Source organism: Erinaceus europaeus, chromosome 8 (genome assembly GCF_950295315.1).
Source record: "Erinaceus europaeus chromosome 8, mEriEur2.1, whole genome shotgun sequence".
In the NCBI taxonomy this organism is placed as follows: Eukaryota; Metazoa; Chordata; class Mammalia; order Eulipotyphla; family Erinaceidae; genus Erinaceus; species Erinaceus europaeus.
The window spans coordinates 122219027-122246702 of record NC_080169.1 but is presented as its reverse complement, the minus strand read 5'-3'; the positions used below and the strand labels follow the sequence as shown (position 1 = coordinate 122246702).

Below are 27676 nucleotides of genomic sequence, written 5' to 3'. Positions count from 1 at the left end.
AATGAAGATTTGTGTTTCCTCTTCGCTCCAGACCCTCTCTCTCTCTTCTCTGCAGCCCACGCACTACAACATCTGGCTCTACAACACCTTAGAGTGCTGCTCATGTGGACCATGCTATGAATATAGAGCCCTGAGTGATCAAAGCCTTATAGGTGACATAGGAGGACATCTACTTGACTTTGGGTGCAAGGACCACTTTTTAGACAGAATATCAATAGTGGGATCTAGAAAGAAAAAAGTCACAAAAAGTTAGAGTTTATTAAAGTCACTTAGTTCTGCAAAAGACATGGGTAAGAGCCTATAGGGAATTGTGAGGTTATGGTAGAGCTTACCCCCCCCCCCCACTGAAAAGTGAGGGCCTGAGGGGCACAGCCAATCCTATCAGTCTCTCTACTAAGAGGTCAAGCAAGGAGGGACATGGCCTCCAGGGTCTGCCCTGCCTATCAGCCTCCCTGCCTCACAATAGCCCACTCCCTTCTTATCTGCATAATCCTTGTTTTACCTGAAAGTCCCCTCCCTACTTCCCCACCCATTCCATTCCTTTGATCATATCTGATCTACCTTCTCTCTGCTCTCAGGACCCTGCTCTGGCTGCTGGTTACTGATAACCTTGCTTCCTCGTTCCTTTTACCAATTAAACCTCTTGAGCAACAATTATTGGAAAAGTCCTGACCCTCCCCAGACCCTTTGCCTCCCTACCATATATGGTATCCACATGTCACTTCCTCCTGTAACCACTTTCTCCCTACCATCTATGGTATCCATGTGTCACTCCCTCCTGCGACCCCTTATAAACTCTGCTTTGCTGTTCAATAAACAGATTTTTGTGCACGACACATTCCCCTGGCGATCTCTGGTGGTGCCTCTTGCTGCACAGGGAAAGACCCAGCTCACCCCTGATGCCCCGGGACATTTCTTCTGTGTTCCCCCTGCCCCCCACCCCCTGCATCTGGTGCTCAACAGAGTGGGTAAGCCCTGAAGTTTTGCCTGGGAAGAGGCCTCACCACTGAAGAGTCTGGCAAGAGCCTGGTCTAAGGGACCAGGAGGTGCCCCAGATAGCAAGCCTGAAGTTGGCCGTACGCCATGAACTGTACCAAGGGGGTGCACTTCATGGAGGGTAGCATGCTGTTTCTGTATCTCTCCCTCTCGGTGTTCTCTTTTTCCTGGCTCCTCTCTCTAAAATCATAGGATATATTCACAGTAAAAGAATCCATTATTTTAAAATTGGATTGAGAGATGGTTCACTGCTGTCACTTATGAATGAAGCTTGGACTCACTCCTTGGAGCTACTAAACAAACAAACAAACAAAAACCTAGAGCATGAAATAGAACAGAAGACAGAATTACAAGGGACCAGGTGCTGGCACAACTGGTTAAGTCTCACATTACAATGCACAAGGACCTGGGTTCAAGTCTCTGGTCCTCAGCTGTGTGAGGAAAGCATCAGGAATGGTGAAGCAGGGCTTCAGGTGTCTCTCTGTGTCTCTCCCTCTCTGTCTCCTCTTCCCTTCTTAATTTCTCTCTGTCTCTATCCAATAATAAAGTGATAATAAAAAACAAATACAAAAGACAGCATCAAAATTTTATAATTTTAATAAAAATGATAAACCTCTAGTCATATGATGAAACAAAAAGAAATAATCTTAAGTGATTAGTATAAAATGCAAAGGAAAAAGATGACTCTAGGATGAAAGGACAGCATAGTGGCTGTTCTTTTGCAGACTTCTCATGCCTAAGGCTTTGAGAACCCAGGGTCAGCCCCCTGCACTGCCATAAGCCTGAGCTGAGCAGTACTAAGGAGATAAAAAAGATTATTACTATAGTTATTACACAGAGTAAAGAATTATAAATGAGGGTATCAGGCGGTGGTGCACCTGGTTGAGCACACATGTTACAGTGCTCAAGGACCCAGATTCAAGCCCCCTGTCCCCACCTGCAGGGGTAAACGTTGCCAGTGGTGAAGCAGGGCTGCAGGTGTCTCTCTGTCTCTCTCCGTTTCTACCTCCCCCTTCCTTCTCAATTTCTAGCTGTCTCTATCCAATACGTGATTAAAGATAATATTTTTAAAAGATACATTAATGAGTCTGTGCAAACAGATCCAACAACATAATATGTGGGAAACCATCGTTGGTAGGCCCACCTTATCAAAATGGACACACAAAATGAAGACTGGGAATAGCCTTGTCTATCTGTCTGAAACAAAGTTGGGGCATGTTTCTCTGGGAGGACGCTAAGTGAGAGCAGAGATTTTCGAGGCAGCTCCTTAATCTTACCAGGAGTTTAGGATGACTGTAGCTTTGGGGTCCATATTGACCTGCGTCCTTTGGTCACATAAATAATCTGGTTCAAGGGTGCTGAGCAGCAGCAGCACATCTGGTTAAACACACATAGTACTATGTGCAAGTACCCTTGCAAGGATCCAGATTTCAGTCCTCTGCTCCCCACCTGCAGGGGGATGCTTCACAGTGAACAGGTCTACAGTTGTCTCTCTTTCTCTCTCCCTCTCTGTTTCTCTCCTCTCTCAATTTATCTCTGTTCTATTCCATAAAATAGAAAAAAATGGCCACCAGAAGCAGTAATTCTGGATCCATCATGCTGGCACTGAGCCCTAGCGATAACCCTGGAGGCAAAACACACACACACACACACACACACACACACACACACACACACACACACACACACACATACACACACACACACACCAAACAAACAAAAACAAACAAAAAATATTGTTCCATATGCATCATCTTTGATTAACACAGGGAGAAGGCAGACAGATTAAAATGTTCTCAACTGACTGATGGCTTGCCTGCTATAATCTTATTACAGTCAGTAAAAATATACAACAGCATCTCAGAGAGAAGAAGGGTAGTTTCTCAGGACTTGCACATGTCTACAGACTTCAGGTTATTCTAATATCACATTTCAAAAGTAACTTTTGATGTGCTTGGTTCATCCCCACATGGAGTGATGTCAAGATTTAGATGAAGCCCACTGATGGAGCTCTGGTGCTGGGAGTCGACCTCTTTCTAACAGTGAGCAGATCCTAACTCATCTGTAATTGGACCCTGGAGGCCTGGTTTGGCAGAGCAGTGGGCTTTCTCTGGGCCATCATTATTCTGTGGGGTATAGCCAACAGGAAGCAACAGGAGACAGCGCACACCCAGAAGACTAAATACAGCAGATAACACACGCGGTACAATATATAGAATAAGAGCATGAGGAGTCCGCCAGTCAGCTGCAGACAGAACAAAACACACGCTGCGGTCTGCACCAGGGCTCTCTGTAGGCAGCTTGCTCCTGACATGCGTCTTCTCTGAGTCTCCATGTACTGGCTGAGACTGGCCTCGAACCCCTCCGGTGGCCCATCTTTGGACCCCGCCACCAGGCTGTACAGCTGGTTGGTATAAGGCTCCCCGCCCTTCTCTGTCACCAGCCTCTGGATCATGTCCATGAGCTCTGCCACCTGGCCCTCTCTTTCTCTCCCCGTGGCTCTGTTATTGAAGGCACAGACACGGCCCCCACAGGCTGCCACCAGGGCGCTCAGGGCTCTGTTGTCTGAGTGTCGGATGTAGTCCGTGAAGGAGCCTCCCCCCAGGTCTTCCTTGTGGGTGAAGAGGAGGATGGTGTGTGCCAGGGCGTCCTCCCCGAAGATCTCCATGACCCTCTGCACGGCCTGCTGGTCCTGGCTGGTGAACCTGCCCAGCTGGGCCACCAGGAGCAGCACATGGGGCCCTGGCGCCGAGAGCTCATAGCACCTCTGCACCTCTGTGTGCGGGAGCTCTGAGCGGTCCTGTGCAGAAAACACACCTGGGGTGTCCACGATGGCCACCTCTCTCCCTGCCCAGCTGCCCAGGCTCCGTCTGCAGGTCTTGGTGACGCTCTGGGCGCTCAGCCTGGACTCAAACTCTCTCCTCGCCAGGATGCTGTTTCCGGTGGCACTTTTTCCTGTTCCAGATTTGCCCACCAGAATGATTCTCAGCTCGGACGCTCTGGTGTTTGGGGTCTTCCTGAACTGGTCTGTGAAGAGCAATTTTCAAATTTATTATCCTTATTTAAATTGAGAGGAGGGGGGAGATAGAGAGACACCTGCGGTCCTGCTTCACCACTCATGAGGTGGGGACCAGGGGCTTGAACCTGGATTGTAACATATGTGGTCAACCAGGTGCGCCATCACCCAGCCCCAGAACAATTTTTATTACTATGCCAATTCTATGCTATATATGCCCAAGAATATTCCTTTTTAAAAGACGTATTTATGTTTATTTATTTATTAAAAATATTTGTAATTATTGAATATTGGATAAAGATTAAAATTGAAAATGGAGGGGTGTGATAGAGAGGGAGAGAGACAGAGAGACTCCTGCAGCCCTGATTCACCATTCGTGAAGCTTTCCTCCTGCTGGTGGGGACCAGGGGCTTGAACCTGCGTCCTTGTGCCCTGTAAGGTGTGTGCTCAACCAGGAGCAACAGTGCCTGGCCCCAGCTTCATTTTTATTTATTTATTATTGGAAAGAGACAGATATAAATTGAGAAGCAAGGGAGAGAGAGAGAGGGAGACAGAGAGACACCTGCAGCCCTGCTTCACCGCTCCTGAAGCTTTTCCCCCTGCAGGTGGGGATCAGGGGCTCAAACCTGGGTCCTTGTACATTATAACGTGTGCATTCAACCAGGTGCACCACCGGCCAGCCACCCCAAAGAATATTCTTCGTAAAGTGATGGCTTCAAATTATGGGAAAAGATGCTCTCATGATTGATTGCACTTATGGAATGAAAGCGGACTCCATCATTAAACAGAATCATGACTTTCAAACCATCCAGGTTTCTAAGAACTTAGGGAGCTTCTGGATCAGCAGACAGCATTGAGACCTATTTAGCAACTTCTCCTCTGGTCTTCCTAGACTACACAGTTCTGACCCAGTAAATGAAACTATCTTTCCCCCTGAAGACCAGAGATGTATCAGCAGTTACTGTGGTCAAGGGACCAGACTTCCCAAAGGCCAGAGATGGCCCCTAGAGATGAACTTGGCTGGGCAGGTGTGTGGTCCCGGATACTGAGGAAATAGATGCAGAAGGGAAATATTGGAGTGAACAGCATTGGATCATAGAAGAGACATCTTCTACTTTCACTTTACCTCGAGGATGGCACAACTGTTATATAAAATAGACAGAGAATACGGTTAAAAATAATCAGTGTACACAGAAACATTTTCTTACCAGAGGGACTGCATTCATCTTGGTCCATAGCTCTCCCTGACAAGGAAAAGAAATCAATAGAAACAGTTATGATTTAATCTGAACTCTGAATGCCCCTGCTTTTTTATGATTTATTTATCATTGGAAAGAGACGGAGAGAAATTGAAAGGGAAGGGAGGTGGGTACTGAGAACTTTAACCCTGGTCCTTGTACACTGTAATGTGTACATTTAACCAGGTGTGCCACTACCTAGCCATGAAATACACTATTCTTTATTCTTAATTTCTATTTTTATTTATTCCCATTGGGGTGATTGCTGGGACTTTGTGCCTATGTGGAGGATCCATAGTTCACTGAAGATATATATATATATACACACATATATATATGTATATATATATATAATCTTTATCTATTTATTGGATAGATAGCCGGAAATGGAGAGTATGGGGGAGATAGAGACAGAGAGACACCTGCAGCCCTGCTTCACCACTTGTGACATTTTCCCTGTGCAGGTGGAGGCCAGTGACTTGAACCGGGGTCCTTGCACATGGTAAGATGTGCTCAACCAGGTGCGCCATCACCCAGCCCCATTTTTTCTTCTTTTTTTCTCCTTCTTTTATTTAATAGGGGATGAGAGGAATTGAGAGGGGAGGGTGAGATTCATGGAGGGTGGGGATGGGGAAACCAGAAGACACCTGCAGCCCTGCTTCACCACTTGTGAAACTTCCCCTCTGCGGGTGGAGACTGGGGCTGTTAGCCCGGGTCCTTGAGCATGGCCGTGCGTATTCTCCACTAGGTGTATTCTCCACTCCCCCTCCTCAATACATGGTGATTTTTTAGCCAGATATGTTTTCCAACTGATCAGAGGATGACTTGAATTTTCATCATCCCTCAATGAAGACGTCCTGCAATTTAGTGTCTTTTGTTTTATCCTTTTATTTTCCCAAGTCATTTTATTGGAGGGATCACAGTCACAGTGCAATTGTTGACACACGTGTGCAATTTCTCTTCTTCCTGTGACAAGTGTCTTTACAACACCCTCAACCTCAGCGTAGGTCTGTTTCCACTGTCACACACCAGGACTCCCAACCCCTTTCATCCCTCCTTTCCGCAACCCCTCCATCTTTCCCGAGGGGGAAGCTTTGGCTCAGTTTCATCACAAGCTCTGCCTCTTGTTTAATTTCTGCAGCATGTCCCAAAGTCACAGGCTAGCGCAGCTGTGTGCTGGTGTCCAATTCCATTCTGTTAAAACTTGCTGTGGACTTTAGGCTCCTGTGTTAAATATGGGTCCTGGGTCAGATCAATGAGGTTTACAATTATATAATTTCCTCATATTTGGGAGCTTCCCTGATCCACCTCTGCCCTGACCCAGCTTTCTAGTCCTATTCCCAGCTCTGACACCATTTCCTCAGACAATGCTTTTGAGCCTCCTATATGTGAGCTGTTGGGCTCAGGCAAACATTAGTAAAGTCATGGTCCCTTGGAATACACCTAAAATAAATTTCCTAACTTCTTTTAATATGAAGCCCCGTAGTTTCATCTGATCCATTCTTATCATTGAGTTCCTGCTCATTAAACATTTTTTTTTCTGCTTTATATCTTACTGCCTTTCAGTCACTAAGTCGCAGATGCTGCCGTGACACCATCCTGACTTCCCTGGGCAGATGCCCTCACCCATGTGTCCTGGAGCCTCCACTCCTCAGAGCCGTGCCCCACTAGGGAAAGAGAGAGATAGGCTGGGGGTGTGGATCTACCTGCCAACACCCAGGTCTAGCGGAGAAGCAATGACAGAAGCCAGAACTCCCACCTTCTACACTCCACTTTGGTCCATACTCCCAGAGAGATGAAGAATAGAGAAGCTTCCAGTGGAGGGGATGGGACACAGAAATCTGTGTGGAGTTGTACCCCTGTTATTTTGCAATCTTATTAGTAATTGTTAAATCACTAGTAATATATATATATATATATATATATACACACATATATAATATATATATATATATATTTTTTTTTAAAAAAAGGAACACCCTGACAGTGACACAGAACATAACTGTAGGAACTAACTTCACATAAGCTAAAAGTCAGTTAAAATAGTTTCCCATAAATAAGCCAGATTCATTCTTCAGTCTCCCCCCTTCCCCCCCCAGAACACAGACAGAGAACTAGGACTTGACACTGTAGGACTTCCATGCATGAGGACTTACCTGGCATGTGGTACAAATCAGCAGGCAGCTAGCTCCTGTTGCGATCAGTGAACATTCAGATCTCCCAAAGAAAGTGAAAATGAAACCCAGCCAAGCCCCACTATGTCTTCTTCCTCTTTAATTTCCATCGAGCTCACTCAGGGAGAAAGAGTCCTCTCCATGCCCACGTCTGATGCTCTTTTCTGCCACATATTCAAGAATTCAACATGGAAGGATTTAATCAGCAGCTAAATTGTGGGTGTAAATGGTCTTCCTGTGGACCAAATGTCTTCTTGTCAGCCCTGAAAAAGCTGTGCTTGACGGACTTCAGAGGAACAGGAAGAAACAAGGGTGGTGAATCTGACTGCTTCCTTCCCACATAGCCTATGTCCTCATGGCTAAAATCTGCAGGGAGAAAACAACAAATCGGTTTTTAAAAGTTGTCCTTAGACTCCCAACCTCGCCACACAGGTCCTGCCCCGGGAAGTGAAACCTCATTCACACTAGGAACAGTGAGAACTTACAAATACCACGAACTGTAAACCCCATGGATCTGACCCAGATCATATTTACACAGGAGCCTGTGTGGCCTCTGAGTCCCTGTCAGTCTGAGCTCACAGTCCATGGTCACAGCTGGAACATTCTAGGCTGTTCTCATGTCAGGACCAGTCTTCCTTGAGGGGCAGAGCTGGCCAGTCTCCCTCTGGAGAGTGGGGCTGTTTCTACCATTGTTGTTCCATATTGAGGACAAAGTCCTGTGGAGACCCACAAGAGGGTTTACAGTTAATGGTACTTTAAAAAAAGTTTTTTTTTAATAAAGTGGAAACACTGACAAGACCATAGGATAATAGGGTACATTTCCACACAATTCCCACCACCAGAACCCCGTATCCTGTCCCCTCCCCTGATAGCTTTCCCATTCTCTGTCCCTCTGGGAGCATGGACCCAGGGTCATTGTGGGATGGTGGAAGGTCTGGCTTCTGTAATTGCTTCCCTGCTGAACATGTGTGTTGACAGGTGGATCCATACTCCCAGCCTGTCTCTCTCTTTCCCTAGTAGGGCTGGACTCTGGGGTAACGGAGCTCCAGGACACATTGGTGGGGTTGTCTGTCCAGGGAGGTCTGGTTGGCATCATTAACGGTATTTATATACTTTCCCCATTTTGGGGAGCTACTCTTTGCCCTGATGCAGCTGTTTAGTCCTATTCCCAACTCTGACACATCTTCTCAGATAATACTTTTATCCCACCTGCATGTTAGCTGTCAGGCTTGAGCAAAAATTAGCAAAGTCCTGGCCTCTTGGAATATACCTAAAATAGACTTCCTAGATTCTTCCAACAAGAACACCTCCAACTCTAACCTGCTCTATTCTTAACTTTAGGTTGCTGATTATTAAACTATTTGTCCTGCTTTATATCTTAATGCTTTTCAGCCACCAAGTTGCAGATGCTGCCATGACTCCATCCTGACTTCTCTGGGCAGACAACCTTGCCAATATGTCCTGGAACCTCCCCCTCCCCAGAACCCTGCCCCACTAGGGAAAGACAGACACACACTGCCAACACCCATGTCCAGTGGAGAAGCAATGACAGAAGCCAGAACTCCCACCTGCTGCACCCCATAAAGAATTTTGGTCCGTGCTCCCAGAGGGATAAAGAACAGGGAAACTTCCAATGGAGGAGATGGGACAGGGAACTCTGGTGGTGGGAACTGTGTGGAATTGTACACTTCTTATCCTATAATCTTGTTAATAATTATTAAATCACTAATATAAAAAAGAAAAACATATGGGGTTTCCAAAAATTATAAAATATATGTTTTAGGTTTGCTCCTAGGGGCCCATGATTTTTAGTAATATTTTCTGAACTTGTTAACTTGTTAATATTTTAACTTGTTAAAATATTTCAAGGTGGGCTTGAAATAGTGTGTGGGACGATGTTTTTAGAGTTGAGAATAAAACTAGAAATCTGGATTAGGGCAGGGAGTAGCTCCCAAACTTGAGAAGAATATACAAATACAATTAACTCTTTGCCACATCAACCTGACCCAGGGCCCATGTCTGTTCATACTCAGCACAGGAGCCTGTGCGGCTTTTGAGTCCCTGATAGTTTGAGCTCACAGTCCATGGTCCCAGTTGGAACATTCTAGGCTGCTCTCATGTCAGGACCTGTCTTTCCAGAGGGGCAAAACAGGCTGACCAGCCTCCCTTCAGAGAGTAGGGAGTCCCTGCCATTGCTAGTTTATATTTCTTCATACCTTTGATTCTATAATCATACTTGTTGTTTTTTGAAAAGGAAAGGAATGCTATGTTTTTATTTTTTCTTTTATCCTTTATAATAGGAATTTTCTTTTTGCCTCCAGGGTTATTGCTGAGGCTCAGTGCCTGCACTATGAATCCACTGCTCCTGGAGGTCATTTTTTCCCCACTTTGTTGCCCTTGAATAAATATTTTGTGGAATATATATGTATATTCAATGGAACATCTCTTCTATTTTTTTTTTTAAATTTTAAGGTATCTAATGACATTAATCACTGGTGATATTTATGATTAATTTCTTTATTTTGAAATTGCATTTATTTCATGAGGAGAGGGAGTGGAGATACAGGAAGACCAGGGAACCTCTCTGCCCATGCACAGGGCCCAGGGTGAAGCCTGGGCTCTCACATAGAGTCCTGTGCTCAGCCACTGGGCTACTTCCCTGGGAGCTGGTTTGTTTAAGATTAGAGTCCACACTGAGGAAATATTACCCCACATGGGTTGCTGGACTTCTCCTGGAGAGGCCTCTTCCCTGGCATGAACTCATGACTTACCTACTCTGTTGTGCACTAGATGTGGGGTCCAGAAGAATGTTCTGGGACAGTAGGAGTGAGCCAACTGGTTCTTTCTCTGTTTGTAGCTACAGACGCAACAAGAGATCACCAGGGGAATGTTTCAAGCACAATCCATTTATTAACAGCAAAGCAGGGTTTGTAAGGGGTCACAGGAGGAAGTGACATGTTTATACCATATATGGTAGGGAGGAAGCAGTCACAGGAGGAAGTGACATGTGGATACCATATATGGTAGGGAGGAAGTGGTCACAGGAGGAAGTGACATGTGGATAACATAAGGTAGGGAGGAAGGGGTCACAGGAGGAAGTGACATGTGTATACCGTATATGGTAGGGAGGAAGGGGTCACAGGAGGAAGTGACATGTGGATACCATATATGGTAGGGAGGAAGGGGTCACAGGAGGAAGTGACATGTGGATACCATATATGGTAGGGAGGTAGGGGTCACAGGAGGAAGTGACATGTGGATGCCATATATGGTAGGGAGGAAGTGGTCACAAGAGGAAGTGACATGTGTATGCCATATATGGTAGGGAGGAAGGGGTCACAGGAGGAAGTGACATGTGGATACCATATTTGGTAGGGAGGAAGGGGTCACAGGAGGAGTGACATGTGGATACCATATATGGTAGGGAGGAAGCGGTCACAGGAGGAAGTGACATGTGGATACCATATATGGTAGGGAGGAAGGGGTCACAGGAGGAAGTGACATGTGGATACCATATATGGTAGGGAGGCAAAGGGTCTGGGGAGGGTCAGGACTTTTCCAATAATTGTTGCGCAAGAGGTTTACTGGTTAAAGGAACATGAAAGCAAGGTTATCAATAACCAGTAGCCAGAGCGGGGTCCTGAGGGCAGAGAGAAGACAGATCAGATATGATCAAAGGAATGGAATGGGTGGGGAGGTAGGGAGGGGACTTTCAGGCAAAACAATGATTATGCAGATAAGAAGAGAGTGGGCTATTTGAAGCAGGGAGGCTGATAGGTGGGGCAGACGCTGGAGGCCGTGTCCTTCCCTGTTTGACCTCTTAGTAGAGAGGGACTGATAGGATTGGCTGTGCCCCTCAGGCCCTCACTTTTCAATGGGGGGTCCCAACAAGCTCTACCTTATCCTCGCCATTCCCTACAATGGGTCCTGCAGTGCTTTGCCCCATGTGCCTCATGGTAGCTTCTAATCCCAGCCATATCGAAGGGGACTTTGGTGCCATGCTTTCCTTTCCTCTCTGTTGTCTCTCTCTGTGTCTCTATCCACAGCTAACTAACTAACTAAATACACCACAAAACACAACATAAATAAATAACATAAATAAAACCAGTGCAGTTCACTTTGCTTATCCCTGTTCCACTAAAACCGTTTGTTAATCTCAGGAATACATCTACAAAAAATATCTTTATGGGAGTCAGGCGGTGGCACAGCGGGTTAAGTGGCCCAAAACACAAGGACCGGCGTAAGGATCCCAGTTCAAGCCCCCAGCTCCCCACCTGCAGGGGGGGTCGATTCACAGGCAAGTCTGAAGCAAGTCTGCAGGTGTCTATATTTCTCTCCCCCTCTCTGTCTTCCCCTCCTCTCTCCATTTCTCTCTCTCCTATCCAACAACAATGACAGCAATAACCACAACAATAAAACAACAAGAGCAACAAAAGGGAATAAATAAATAAATAATTAAAAAATATTTAAAAAATGTCTTTATATATTGATCCAGGGAATAACATGTTTTTTTTTTTTTTTAGTATATGGACATTGTTAATTATGCCAGTGAATTTCCTTTTCTTTTGTTTATTTATTGCCACCAGGGTTATCACTGGGGCTCAGTGCTGACATTCTGAATCCACCAGTCCTGGTGGCCATCCCCCCTTTTTTTGTTTCCTTCACTTTTTATTTGACAAAACAGAGAGAAACTGAGAGGCGGGGGAGATAGAGAGGCTGAGAGACAGAGAGACACCTGCAGCCCTGCTTCACCACTCATGAAGTCTTCCCCCTGCTGGTGGAGAGCGGGGGCTGGAACCCGGGTCCTTGTGCACTGTAATGTGAGTGCTTAATCAGGTGTCCCACTGCCCACCCTCAATGAATTTTCCAACCTAAGTGACACTTGTGCTGGCTTCCACAGTGTGCAGTGCAGACTGCTGAGTTGGAATAAGTGAGAAGGAAGTTCACCAGGGGGTCATCGGTACTCCAGGGGAAGAGAAGAACATGGGGTTAGGTGAGGGACAGACAGACAGCTGAGTCACAGAAAATGTCCCCCCCACGGAGCCCCAGGGTACACCAAGACTCTCAGAGTGAAGGTGGGTTTGTGGAATCTCAAAGGCCAGTGACCAGTGGTCGGCTGCCAATGTGTCAACAGCAGATGTCAGTTTCTGGGCAGGATCTGATCACTGATACCATCCTCAGTGCTGGAGAAGTAGACCTCACTGTCTCTGTGCTAATTAGTACACAGGTTTTGGAGAATCCAGATTTTTTATATATATTTCATTTAATTTTAGTGTAAGAGAGAGAAAGAGAGAGGGGGGGGGGAGGGAGAGGGAGATGGAGAGAGAAAGACACACAAAGACCAGAGCCCTGCTCAGTTCTGGCTGATGGTGGTACTAAGGATTGAAACTTGGACCTTGAAGCTTCAGGCAGGAGAGTCTTTTGTGGAACCATGATGCTATCTCCTAAGCTTTTTAAAATTTAATTTATTTATTAGGTGGCGACAGAGAGACCTTGAGAGGAGAGAGGGAGGAAGAGAGAGATCTGTAGCTATGCTTTGCTGCTTGTGAAGGTTCCCCTCCAGAGGTGGAATCCAGAGGCTTGAACCCTGGTCCTTGCATATTTTAACATGTACAACACCGCCTGGCCACCCAGGATGACACTTCTTACTCAAACCTCCAGCCATCTAAAGAGAAATTCTAGCAAAACTCTAAAGGTTTTTCTAACAAAACCCTCTTTTTACCCAGGCCTCTTTATTCCTGCATATTCTTACTCCCGACTTATGAACAGAACAGATGACATTTTCCTTGTGTTCTTCCCTCCGGTGAGGGGTGTGACTGTGGAGAGGGCAAGACAGAGTGAGGAGGAGAGGAGGGAGGAAGGAGGGTGATGGAGTGAAGGGTCATGTTTTGCCAAGCAGTGTGGAATTTACAACACATCTTCCGTGACCAGGGATCAAGGCTGAGTTGTGGGTGTCAGCCCTTTTTTCTCCTTCTGTCTCTTAATTTCTAACTGTCCTATCCAATATTTTTTAAAAACTTAACCTGAAATAGACTTCCTAGCTTCTTCCCACACAAAACCCCTTAGTTCCATCCTGTTTATTAAATATTTTGTTCTGCTTTTTAACTTAATGTTTTTTCAGCCACTGTGGGAAACAGTGCAAAACGCAGTGTGTTTGTGCCTTAAAGCAAGGACTGGGACACCGAGAGTCATGAGCAAAGCAAAGGTTTTGCACACACACACAAGCGTGCGCACACACACACACACACACACACACACACACACACACACACACACACACACGGGTGCAAGGGTGTAAGCCAGCAAGAACACCAAAGGCAATCTGCAGAGCCTTTTTATACATTACTGGACATGGGAAAAACCTGTCCTCTTCCCCTTTGGTGAGAGGGAATTGGCTCACAATCCAACCATGTTCAGGAAAAGGGGATAGGTGCAGATATTAGGAGGGAACCGGGAGTCTACTATAATGGGAAAGGAAGTGTGAGGAAGGGTATTTTGGCAGGGACAACGTGGCTATAATGGGAAAGGAAGAGCGAGGAGGGGGTTTGGAAGGCAGCTAATTTTGAAGAAAAACAAGGCATGGTTGTAGTCAGGTAGACATGGAAAATTCAGGGGTCTGTAGTCAGACTGGATTGATAGACATCAATAAAAAGGCTACAACCAATTTCTCTGTTTGCCCCAGACCCAGACTTTGCAGGCAAGAATGACAGGAGTGTTGGCAAACAGGGTGAGAAGAGGTTGCTTCATGAGAGAAGGGAGCTGGCGCTAACCTTAGACTGCAAGCAAAGGCAAGAGTTAGCCTGGGCTATGCCTGGGTTATGCTTGTGTGTGTCTCAACCACCTGTGGTGTGGTTGGTCTTATAGCCACCAAACTGCAGATGCTTCCATGACACCATTCTGACCTCCCTGGGTAGACGCCTTCACCCATGTGTCCTGGAACCTCATTTCCCCCACTAGGGACAGACAGACACAGGCTGGGGGTGTGGATCCACTTGCCAACACCCATGTCCAACGGAGAAGCAGTGACAGAAGCCAGAACTCCCACCTTCTGCTCTCCATAGAGAATTTGGGTCCCTGCTTCCAGAGGAATAAAGAACTGGGAAGCTTCCAATGGAGGGGGTGGGGCAGGGAATTCTGGTGGTGAGAACTGTGTGGAATTGTACCTTTGTTATCTTACAATATTGATAATACTTATTAAATTACTAATATTTTTTTTAAAAAGTTAAAAGACAGCAAGTGAGACACTTGCAGACATGACCTAGCTGCATGTGGGTGGCTTTGGAATAGGGAGGGAAGTGGGTTCTTCTGTCTTCACACCCTATGCCTTCCCACCACACAGTCCACCAGTGCAACAAAACAGAACCACTGTGCCGCCCCCCCCCCACCCCCTGGTTGCGATCTTTGAGGTGAACCTCATGACATCTTTTTCACCTCAGAAAGTTTTCAGACACCATGTCCGGTGCACAGGACTCAGTTCAATATATATTTCTTCTCTAGCCACTTCACCCACCCTGGGAGTTTCAATTCTTATTCTCTCTGAGCTCAACTGTGTCCTTTGAAGAACTTAAATTCTGGCTGCTATTTTTCTAAGAGTGAAAAAAAAAAGACTTTCTTGGTCAGTGAGTTTGTTACAGGAAGTCACACCAGCAGAGATATTAGCGTCCTGCCCTCTGGGAGACCAGCAGGCTGTGTTATCTGGCTTTCTTTGCAGCATCCTCCATGCTCCTGTCCTCCAACTCTCATTCCTCCCCTGAGAAAGGTTCTCCTCCAGGGCAGTGGCCAGGAAAAATAGTAAATAACACCCAGGGAGATGAGGAGGAGGCTGGAGGAACTGCATACAGATTAAAACAGCTCAAAAAAAAAAATAAAAAAGAGTGAGGGTGAATTTTTTCATTCCTGGTGTGGCTGAAGGCTTGTTTTGTTTTTTATTTTTATTTAATTTCTTTTCCCATCAGGGTCATCACTGGGGCTTGGTGCTGGCAGTAAGAATCCATTATTCCCTTCTACATTTTTTTACTTTATTTTTTTAAAAAAATATTTATCTATTATTGGATAGAGACAGAGAGAAACTGAAAGGGAAGGAGGAGACAGAAAAGGAAAGAGACAGGGAGCCGGGTGGTAGCGCATTGGGTTAAGCGCACGTGGCACAAAGCCAAGGACTAAAATAAGGATCCACGTTTGAGCTCCAGGTTTCCCACCTGCAGGGGGAGGGGTCACTTCACAGGTGGTGAAGCAGATCTGCAGGTGTCTGTCTTTCTCTACTTCTTTCTGTCTTCCCCTCCTCTCTTGATTTCTCTCTGTCTTTTCAAACAAAAAAGACAACAATAACAATACTAATAACAACAACAACGATAAACGACAAGGGCAACACAAGGAGAGATAAAAAGGAAAGGAGAGCTTCACAACTCATGAAGCTTTCCCTCCTGCAGGTGGGGTCTAGGGGCTTGAACCTGGGTCCTTGCAAACTATAGTGTGTGCTAGCTTAACCGTGTGCACTAACGCCTGGCCCTTGCTTTTTAACTTTTTCATTTGTTATTAATAGTCAGTTACCAGACCATACAATTACAGTGTGTACTCCCACACCCCACCCACCACCAGAGTGCTGTATCTCATGGATAACCACTGTTGTTCTCACAAATCTTAGAATCAGTTTGCTTGCTTTATTTATTTTTTAATTTATTTATTTTCCCTTTTGTTGCTCTTGTTGTTTAATATTGTTGTGGTTATTGATGTCATTGTTGTTGGATAGAACAGAGAGAAATGGAGAGAGGAGGCAAGACAGAGAGGGGGAGAGAAAGACAGACACCTGCAGACCTGCTTCACTGCCTATGAAGCGACTCCCTTGCAGGTGGGGGAGCTGGGGGCTCGAACCAGGATCCTTAAGCCGGTCCTTGTGCTTGGCGCCATGTGCACTTAACCCACTGTGCCACCACCTGACTCTGATGGCTTTATTTTAATTTTATTTTTTTCATGCTCATACGTATCAGCTCTCTAGATTCCACAAAGGAGTGAAACCTTCTGGTAGTTGTCTTTCATCTCTTTACTGATTAAGTATCCTCATTCCAGTTCCATCCATTTTGTCTCAGAATGGGACATCCACACATCTCACAAGTGACTGATATCAAACATCTAGACAGAATTGGTACAGGTCTACAGAAGCAGCAAAATTAACCCAATAACAAAGTGAACCAAAGAGCTAAAGGTCATTTTTCTTTTTCTCTCCTCCTCCTTCTTTAAAATTTCTCTTTAAAATTTTTTTGTTTTATTTTTTGCTTCCAGGATTATCACTGGGGCTCAGTGCTGGCACTATGAATCCACTGCTCTTGACAGCCACTTCCCCCCCCCCTCATTTTATTGGATAGAACAGAGAGAAATTGAGAGAGGTAGGGGAGGTAGAGTGGGAGAGAAAGACAGACACCTGTATCCCCTACAGGCAGGGCAGCAGGGATGGGGCTGAGCCCAGGTTCTTGCTTGTGCCCTTTGCACATAGTACTGTGCGCACTTAGCCTGGTGTGCCACCTCTTGGACCCCAAGAGACAGTTTCCTAAAGGAAAGCTACATTGGTCCACAGACACATGAAGAAATGTTCCACTTCACTTACCATGAGAGGAATGCAAATTAAAACCACACCGGGACACCACCTCACGCCTGAGAGAATGCCTTCCGTCAGCAGAAGCACTCCAGGAAGTAAAGGCCTATTTGCGATGGTCTGTGGTTTTTTTTTGCTCTCAGAACACCAGCGTCTTAGAAAAGGGATGGTTTGGGGCTGGGTTGCCATGCACCTGGTGGAGTGTACATGTTACAGTGTGAAAGGACCTGGGTTTGAGCCTCTGGTCCCTGCCTGCAGGGGGAAAGCTTTGCGAGTGGTGAAGCAGGGTTGCAGGTGTCTCTGTCTCTCTCCCACTCTCTCACCCCTCCCCTCTCAATTTCTAGCTGTCTCTATCCAGTAAATAAATAAAGATAATGAAAACTAAAAAAAAAAAGAAAGGAAAGTGGTGGTTCCACAGGTCTCACTTGCTGCAGAAACGTGGTTCTAATGACCCTTGTTGAAACTGAAAACGTTGCACAATTTTCTCTGCTTCTAAGTGTCCTTCTTCCTCCTGCCCCCAGAGTTCCCAGACATTTGGCCCCAAATGTCTGTGGGTGATGGCATACAACCAAAGCACATCATACCATGTTCTCAGATTTTATAATCACATTTCTAATTATTTTATAACTAGAGTCAAAGAGCCAGAGAGAAGAGATGAGAGGAGAGAGAGAGAGAGAGAGAGAGAGAGAGGACAGCATCAAAGCTGTCTTAGAGAGAGAGAGAGGAAAGCATCAACGCTGTCTTAAATTCTATAGGGACAAGGCTCTGATCTGGGCTGTATGCCTGGTCCCCATAGCAGTCAAGGCAGCTTTGATGCTGATTACAAGGCCAGTGAGAGAACTCACCTGCATAGGTAAAGCCGTTGGTCCCCACCCAAAGGGAAGGGAATCTTCAAAGTGGTGAAGCAGTGCTGCAGGTGTCTTCTTCTCTCTCTCCCTTTCTGTCTCCCCTCTCCTCTTAATTTCTCTTTGTCTCTATTCCTTCATAAATGAATGAATAAATGAATGAATGAATGAATGAATGAATGATGAACCATATTGTCAGACCACTCCCCTGGGATTTCCGAATCAGTCAAATTCAGATGAAGCCTGGGAAATTGGATTTCTTTAGTTTTTGAATCATTTTTATTTATAACTGGGTAGACAAAACCAGAAATTGAGAGAATGGGGGAAATAGGGAGAGAGACAGAGAGACACCTGCAGCCCTGTTTTACCACTCATGAAGCCTTTTTCCCTGCAGGTGGGAACCAGGGGCTTGAACCCAGGTCCTTACACATTGTAATGTGTGCACTCTACACAGTGTACCACCACCTGGCTCCCATTTTTATGTATGTATGTATGAATTTTACCAGAGTACTGTGCAGCTCTGGTTTATGGTGCTGTGGGGGATTGAACCTGGGACTTTGGAACCTCAGGCATGAGAGCCTCTTTGCAATGCCACCAGCCCAAGGACTTCACCTTGAGAATTTCTGCCCTTGCCGTCACTTGGACTGTTGTGTTGGGCCCTGGCACATAGACATGGCGGGAGGAAGTGGATGCCTGGGTGCAGATGTGACTGTCAGCAGGAGGTGGACCTCTTGGCCTCCTCAGCCCTGTAACTTTGTTCCTCTCCTCTCCATGAGAAACTGGGGCTGCTTCCCCACATTCTAAATGTCCTTTTGCTCCTTTCAGTCCCTCTTCATTAGAAGGTCTTCGGCAGACTCTTCTGCCAGAGAACTTTAAATTCGAGTTGTGTTCTCTCTGTTTCTCTCCCTATCCCTTTCCTCCTTCCTCTCCCTCACCCCCTCACCTTCCCTTCTCCCTCTTCTACTCTCTTTCTCTCTCCTTCCATCTCTCTTTCTCATTCTCCCTCTTCCTCCCTTTCTCCCTTTCCCTCTCATTCTCCCTCTCCCTCCTTTTCCCCTCCCCTTCTCCCTCTCCCCCTCCTCCTCTCCTATTCCCCCCTCTCTCTCCTCTCTTTCTCATCATCTCTCTCCCTCTCATTCCCTCCCTCCCTCCCTCCCTCCCTCCCTCCCTCCCTCCCTCCCTCCCTCTCCTCCTCTCTCTTTCTCTGTCTCACCATCCTTTAGCTGATTTACAAAATGGTGCTTCTCTCAAGGTCTCTCTGTGGAAGTCCAAGTCTCCCACTTATCACACTCTGGGAATCTCACAACAACCTGATTTGACAAGTCCTTCGAATTGTCAAATCAGGTTGTTGTGAGATTCCCAGAGTTTCTGATGGAGTAAGTTTCAGGTGGTCCCAAACTCTGTATATCTTACAAGATGCTTGTTCAAGCTTCTGCCCACCCTCTCACCTACTCTGACATGTGCACAGTCTGCAAAGCAGTTAGTGCTCCTCGCCGGTTGCTTTACATGAGCTGCAGCCAGTCGGGAGTCTGAGGACAGCTGCTGTGTGTCCGAGGATGCTGAACTGGGAAGCAGAAGGGGTCAGTGTGCCCTCGTCTTCACACAGAGCTGAAGAGACAAGGACACAGAAGGAAAAGATGGGGTTTCTGACTGATGGGGAAAGAGAGTGGATCAGATATCTCTGGGTGTGTACAGGTGGGCACACACAATGTTTTTTTTCAATAAAATTTGTGGAGCTTAGATATGTAGTGTGTTTTGGCGTAAAACTAATAGATAATGGACAAAATATCATTCAAGTCTTGAAGACACAAGGAAGCCTTACCTGGCTGGGTAAAAACAGAGGCTGTTTACAGATACCTTTACTATTTAGTTACTTCTGACTTAATGTTGTCTTTCTTTTTTCTGTAAATAAAACTATAATTTCATTTTTTTGTGCACTACTACACTTTCATTCCTTATAATTCATCTACGATTCTATTTTCAGAACGAAGGAAAAAGTTCCAGTAATACTTACAAATGGGTTTGCTTATCATTGTATTTCATGTTGTCTTCTCATTCAATATTCTTAGCAATACTGAAAGTAAGAATGGTTATTTTCATTCATTTGAAGTGTCCCTTTATTATCTTTAGATTTATTTTAATTTTTCAAAAATCATTGAGGGAGCTTGGTACTTGCACAGCAAATCCTCCACTACCAGAGTCTATTTTGTTCCTTCCCTTCATTTTATTTGATAGGACAGAGATAAATTGAGAGAAAGGAGGAGGTATAGAAGGAAGGAGATGAGGCCAGGCTGTGGGGAACCCTGTTAAAAACACATAGTACTAGAGGCAAATACCCAATTCCAGGATCCTGGTTCAAGCCCCAGTTCCCCATCTGTAGGGAGGATGCTCCATAAGTCTCTCTTTTTTAAAAAAAATTTTATTTATAAAAAGGAAACATTGACTAAACAATAGGATAAGAGAGGTACAACTCCACACAATTCCCACTACCAGATCTCTGTATCCCCTCCCTTCCCCTGATAGCTTTTCTGTTCTTTATCCCTCTGGGAGTATAGACCCATGGTCATTGTGGGATGCAGAAGGTGGAAGGTCTGGTTTCTGTAATTGCTTCCCCGCTGAACATGGGCATTGACAGGCCGATCCATACTTCCAGGCTATGTCTCTCTTTCCCTAGCAGGGTGGGGCTCTGGGGAAGCGGAGCTCCAGGACACATTGATGGAGTCGTCTGTCCAGGGAAGTCTGGTTGGCATCATGCTGGTACCTAGAACTTGGTGACTGAAAAGAGAGTTAACATATAAAGCCCCAAAAATTGTTGACCAATCATGGACCTAAAGGTTGGAATAGTGCAGATGAAGAGTTGGGGGACCCTCTGTTTTGTAGATAGCCAGTAGGCATATTTTAGTTATATTGTCTGGGGAGATGGTGTCATGACTGGCAGAAGGACCAGAAAGCTGGATCAGGGAAGAGAGTAGCTCCCAAATATAGGAAGGGGGTATAAATATTGTTGATTGTAAACCACATTGATTTGATGTGATCTGGGGCCCATATTCAGCTTAGGAGCCTATGTTAATAAATCTCTCTTTCTCTCTCTGTCTCCCACTCCTCTCTCAATTTCTCTCTGTCCTATTCAACAAAATGGGGAAAAAATATCCACCATGAGCGGTGGATTCATAGTGTGAGTACTGAGTCCCAATGACAACCCTGGAGGAAAAAAAGGGGGGAGAGGATAAAGCTTCCCTCTGCAGCTATAAACCGAGGGCTTGAACCCAGGTCCTTGCTCATGGTAACAGTCACGCTCAGCTGAGTGTGCCACTGATTGGTCCCTATTTTCATTCCTATGTGAGGAAAACTAAGGCTAAAAAAGATGAGTGACTGGTCTCATGTGACTCAGAGAATATGTGTGGAGCCTGAATGAGGACCCTGCATTCAGGCTCAGAGTCTGTATCTCTCACAAGGGGGCCGGTAGGGATGGGGGCATGGGGGCAGTTTAACTTCCTTTACTTACAGTTCCTATAAATCAGTGAGTTCCGAAGCAAGAACTGCTGCCTGTGACCCTCAGCAGTGGATGTTTCTGAGCATTCAGCACATGGTGGCGAGTTACAAAATCTTGACTGGTGACTGCGGATAAATTAAAGAAGTGGACGTGAAACAGGAAGGACATTATTCTCTCTACATGGACTCTCGCTCTCTTTTTTTATTGCCCAAATCCTTTTACCATCTGTGGTGTTTTTTTTTTTTTTTTTTTAAAGAATAGTTTTTAATTGGGCTGGGTGGTGATACACCTGGTTGAGCGCACATGTTATAATACACAAGGACACTATGCAGCTATCAAGAACAATGAACCCACCTTCTTTGACCCATCTTGGACAGAGCTAGAAGGAATTTTGTTAAGTGAGCTAAGTCAGAAAGATAAAGATGAGTATGGGATGATCCCACTCATCAACAGAAGTTGAGGAAGAAGATCTGAAAGGGAAACTAAAAGCAGGACCTGACCAAATTGTAAGTAGGGCACCAAAGTAAAAACCCTGTGGTGAGGGGTAGACATGCAGCTTCCTGGGCCAGTGGGGGGTGGGAGTGGGTGGGAGGGATGGGTCACAGTCTTTTGGTGGTGGGAATGGTGTTTATGTACACTCCTAGCAAAATGTAGACATATAAATCACTAGTTAATTAATATGAGAGGGGGAAAATCAATTGTATGTCTCAAAGTTTTTCAAAACACAAACTGAATCTTTTTAATATATAGGCTGTGTATTTGATACGCGGACTCTCTCAAAAGCCTTGACCAAGTAGATCAGAAGCATCCAATAGCACAGCTATATACAAGATACTGGGTACTGTACAGCAAACCCTAACAAAAGGACTTTTCAAAGTTAACCCAATTAACAAATAATGTGATGATAACATAACTATCGATTGTCTTTTTGAACCCTAAGACAGCAGGAACCTCACCTTTCCACTATAGAGCCCCTACTTCCCCCAGTCCTGGAACCCTTGGATAGGGCCCACTTTCCTGTATGCATCTCCCAATCTATACCAAATAATATTGCATCCGCCGACCACAACCTAACCAACGCAACGATTGCCACCTCAACATGCTTCACCTCAGACTGTGTCCAGAGACTTCATGTGTGGAATGACAACCCTTCAGCTTCATTACTCGGGTGAGACCTTTCCTTTCATAGTATACTCTAATTCCATCACAGCTGGATCACTTTCTAACAAAGTCCCAAAACCTAGATATACACCAGTTTCTGTGAGAGAAAGCTTATGTACACACGTATCCATAAACTACTGCAAAATATATACCTGAAAGCAGAAGTACATTAGAGTTTGCAGTGAGTACCTCCCTAACACTTCCTCTCCACTATTCCAAGCTTTGGGTCCATGATTGCTCAACAATTTGTTTGGCTTTGTATGTTAACTCTCTTTTCAATCACCAGGTTCCAGATGCCATCAGGATGCTAGCCAGGCTTCCCTGGATTGAAGACCCCACCATTGTGTCCTGGAGCTCAGCTTCCCCAGAGACCCACCCTACTAGGGAAAGAGAGAGGCAGACTGGGAGCATGGACCGACCAGTCAATGCCCATGTTCAGCGGGGAAGCAATTACAGAAGCCAGACAGACCTTCTACCTTCTGCAACCCTCAATGACCCTGGGTCCATGCTCCCAGAGGGATAGAGAATGGGAAAGCTATCGGGGGAGGGGGTGGGATATGGAGATTGGGTGGTGGGAATTGTGTGGAGTTGTACCCCTCCTACCCTATGGTTTTGTTAATTAATCCTTTCTTAAATAAAAAAAAATTTAAAAAAAATACACAAGGACCCAGGTTTGAGCTCGTCCCCACCTGCAGAGGGGGGAAGCTTTTGCAAGTGGTGAAAGTGTTGCAGATGTCTCTCTTTGTCTCTTTCCCTGTTCACCACCCCTTCCCTCTTGATTTCTGGCTGTTTCTATCCAATGAATAGAAAAAGATTAAAAAAATAAAGTGTAGTTTTTAGTTGCCACCAACATCATCTCTGGAGTTCAGTGTTATATGACAAATCCATTGCCTAGCCCCCAATATATTTATTTTTGCTTCCTTTGTTTTTATTTATCTTAATTCCTGGATTAAGGTCCCAGATAATGAGGTGGTGTGATTTTTGACGAAAAGGGTCATTATTATGTGAGCCAGTCTCATGCCCTTATCCAACTTTTTGTTGCCCTTGTTGTTGTTACTGTTGTTGTGGGACAAGACAGAGGGAAACTGAGAGGACAGGAGGAGATAGAGAGGGAACGAAAAAGACAGACACCTGCAGACCTGTGAAGCAACTCCCCTGCAGGTGGGGAGCCCAGCTTCCCCAATATTTCTATTTTGACCTTTAAGTGGCTCAAGAATTTCTTTCCAATCTTGGTTTACATTGTCATAGGCTAATAGATTGTTAGGATTTTGGCTGCCTCTTTACTGTCTATTGATAGCTTCCTGTAGTCTGTCCACAAAGTTCATGCAGAATTCCAAGGCTTTCTCAGTAATAGAGCTAAAGGACCCTGCAGGACTGCTGGTGTCTGGCACTGTATTCCACGCCCTGACTTTACCTTGTGCCTTTTCTCCAATATGTATTTGTTCACTAGGACAGGCAAAATCACCCTCACCTACTAACAGACTGGGTGATCTGATCAGGCAAAACTTCCTATTTCATCTTGGCCCTCCCCCTGGAGTGAGCACAGGAAGAGTGTGTAGGTCAGACACACCGTTTTGTTTAAACCCTTCCTTAATGCATCACTAAATAGATTTTTTTAAAGGAATATTGTTGTTTTTCTCACTGGCAGAAGAGATGTCTGAGTCTATTGTGATGGGTGGAAGCAGAGGAGAAGTTAGAGAAGCAGAAATTATAAAGGGGCCGAGGGGGATGGATGTTGTGCACCTGGTTGAGCACATGTGTTAGAGTGCACAAGGACCTAGGTTCAAGACCCCCATGCCCACCTTCAGGGGGAAAGCTTTGCAAGTGGAGAAGCAGGTTCTCTTTGTCTCTCTCCTTATCACCAATTCCCTCTTGATTTCTGGCTGTCTTTATTCAATAAATACGTAAAGATAATAAAAAAATTAAAATAGAAAAGGTTTGAGTGAGGTAGAGTCACGAGGCATGATTGTCCTAGAACAAAAGAAGTCTGAAGATTTCACAGGAAAAGGAGGTGAAAGAGGTGGAGCAGTAAGGGACGTCATGGAGGAAGGAGGAGGGAGGGGCTAGAGAAAGGATTTCAGTGAGTTAGTGGTGCTGGGCTGGAGCAGTGGGTGAAAAAGGGGTGGTATATGGGACAGTTAAGCAATATGGTGACAGGCTGTGTTCTCCTCATTGTCTGGTGAATCCATGAATAGATAGGCAGGGACAAAATTGCAAGATAGAGACAGACAAAGCCAGAAATAGTTTGTGCCTGTGAGGTGGGTGAGAAGCAATTAAGATGTGGATTCAGTGGCATAAGGATCCCGGTTCGAGTCCCCCAGCTTGCCACCTGCAGGGGAGTTGCTTCACAGGCGGTGAAGCAGGTGTGCAGGTGTCTGTCTTTCTTTCCCCTTCTCTGTCTTCCCTTCCTCTCTCCATTTCTCTCTGTCCTATCCAACAACAATGACATAAATAACAACAACAGCAATAACTGCAATGACAAAATAACAAGGGCAACAAAAGGGAATTAATAAATAAATATTTTAAAAATGTGGATTCAGAATCCAGAAGAGACTGAGAAGTCACGGAAGAGTTTGGTGGTAAAGAAACCCACAGTTGCTTCAGAGCAATTAGGCAGAGGTTATAGGTCTGAAGCTTTTGTGCTGCGACCAAACTGATATCTTCATATAAATCTTTGCACATTTTGTTTTTTCCATATCTTCACCAAGAAAGCTTCATGTCTGGGCCAGTCTTGTGGAGACCACTTTAACTACATGTAACAACTTATGGAACGCCAGGCTGCAACAATGAATTTTAAATAGCTCTAGAGTCTTTCTCAGTTGTCTGAGGTGAAAATTCCCTTCCTTAGAATGGACCATTCCCATGGCAAGAGTTTCAGAAGGGCTGAAAGTAGAAGAAAGCTTAAAAATCAAATGTAGGTTCCTTATCGGGTATTAGCATAGGCCAGTCTTGTCAGGCTGCACCTCGGAGGAGAGAGAGGAGATCCGGGGTGGAGAGAGAACACAAATCTTTATTGGCCCAGGCACCTCAGAGTTGGGTGAGAGTGCATTGGATTGGGCCATGTGGAGCTAGCAAAAATGGCCGCCTCCCACTACGCAACAATCCTTCCATGCCAGGGTGAAGAGCAGTGCCACAGCAGCAGCAGTGGGCTTTATAGGATAAAAACCACAAGTGGAAGTCAGGATTGGTAGGGAAAGGCACTCCGGGAATATCGTTTCAATATTGGAAACTGGAATATTGGATTTTCAATATTGGAAATTGGAAATTTTCAATATTGGAAAATTTTCAATATTGGAAATTGGAAACTCTCTTGGAAACTGGCAATACTCTGAGGGGACAACATGGTGGCTGTGACTGCATCTGCACAATTTCCCAGCACAGTCATGCTCCTGATCAGCTTGTGGAGTCCAGAAGTATAGATTGAAAGTCAAGCAGAACAAACAGCCAACAAAACAGGTAGGGGTAAAAAAAAATTCAACATGTGTGGTCCATTTAAAGTCCAACCAAAACCGCATCGGACAAGAACTTTGTGGGTCCGAAAAAGATGTTACAGGGGTAGGTAGTTTAAAGTTGAACCATATCGGGCAAAAAACGTGGGGTAAAAGTGTGACACATGTGAGATATAGTATTTACAATAAAAAAATAAAACTTTGGTCAGCTTTGGCTTCGGTTTAACAAAAGGGAGGTTTATGGACATCTCAGGTTCTTTTAGGTACATAGAAATCGTGGCAGTAAAATAAACAGGGAAAGATGGGCTAGTCATGATGGTGGGGAGCTGTGTAGGGGCTTCACATGTTCAGTTCCTGGGGGAAGCAGCATGGCAGGTTCTAGGGAGGAAGGCAGTAGAAGGAGAGAGAAGTTTCCACCAGATTCTTGCTTAAATAACTTCCTAGACTTATTTACTTTTATTTTACTGGGAAAGATAAAAATGGAGAGGTGAAGGGAAAATAGAGAAGGGGAGAGAGAGTCACCTGTAGCACTGCTTCACTGTTTATGATGATTTCTCCCTGTGATTTGGGACCAGGTACTTAAACCCGTGTCTTGCATTATCAACCTTTATGCTGAACCAAATGTAGAGGAATGTATATCATTCCCAGGTGAGAAGTGGGGGGGGTCTTCTTTTTTGTCTTTATTTGTTTGATACATCCAGTTTTATTCTTTTTTTCTCAAGATTTCTCTAAAGACCTTAAATTGAGAAAGGAAATGGGGGTAGAGAGGGTGAGAAAGAGAGGTGCTCATGAGCCCTGTCTACTACTCTTGAAAACCCCTAGTCTCTACCTCCAAAGGGAAGTTTTATGAATACTGAAGAAGGGCTGCTCTTCTCTCTCTCTCTCTCTCTCTCTCTCTCTCTCTCTCTCTTTCTTTCTCTCACCTCTCCCCTTGTAATTTCTTTCTCTTTATCCAAAAAAATAAGGAGAAGCTATTGAATTGTCCCAGAGGACTCAATTATATAGATAATTCAAGCCATGTTTCCATACAAAGGCAACTCTTATATCAAGAGGAATTGTAGCAAAGGTTCAATATCCCAAAACACATTGTTTTCCTTTTATAAATTCGATTTGAAAAGTAAAGGTCTATGAAAATGGGTATCGTACACCTTACAGCACTTGTGCTCATGCAGAAAACCCCAAATGCAAGAAGACATCAATTCACATGCACAGATCATAAGAGACTTAATATACCATCCTCAGCACAAGACAAATCAAGTAGAATCATGATACAGATAAAACAGATGAAAGCAACTTACAGAGGAAAGGGGTTCTTATGGGTACACAGAGAATGCACTTGTAGCACAACTATCAGAGAAGACATCTTTTTAAAAAAAATGTATTTTGAGCTTTCAATTTTATAATAAAAAGCATTAGTCAACATAAGTAAACACCATCAAATAGAAATATGACAAGTACCAGTCTATCTTTATAAATTTGTGATTCAGAAATTATTTGTGATAAAAGCCATGCCATTTGTAATCATTTTGTCCCATTTTATGTCTTACTGCATTTCAATCACCAAGTTGCAGATGATACTATGACGCCATCCTGGTTTCCTTGGGCAGACGCCCTCACCCATATGTCCTGGAACCTCCCTTCCCCAGAGCCCTGACCCACTAGGGAAAGACAGACACAGGCTGGGGGTGTGGATCCACCTGCCAACACCCATGTCC

The 27676-nt window shown here is 45.0% G+C and overlaps 1 protein-coding gene and 1 long non-coding RNA gene across 2 annotated transcripts in view; one reads left to right on the top strand and one right to left on the bottom strand.

Moving 5' to 3' along the window:
- LOC132539958 (uncharacterized) overlaps positions 1 to 27676 on the top strand; it is a 417285-nt gene that overhangs the window by 377634 nt on the left and 11975 nt on the right. The window lies entirely within an intron of this gene.
- LOC103125069 (GTPase IMAP family member 2) lies at positions 1578 to 17125 on the bottom strand. The gene is made up of 4 exons (XM_016193752.2): positions 17026 to 17125; positions 7407 to 7790; positions 5221 to 5256; positions 1578 to 4023 (listed from the first exon to the last, which is right to left on the bottom strand). The coding sequence occupies exons 2-4, from the start codon at positions 7411 to 7413 to the stop codon at positions 3050 to 3052; spliced, it is 1017 nt and encodes a 338-aa protein (XP_016049238.1). The 5' UTR covers positions 7414 to 7790; positions 17026 to 17125; the 3' UTR covers positions 1578 to 3049.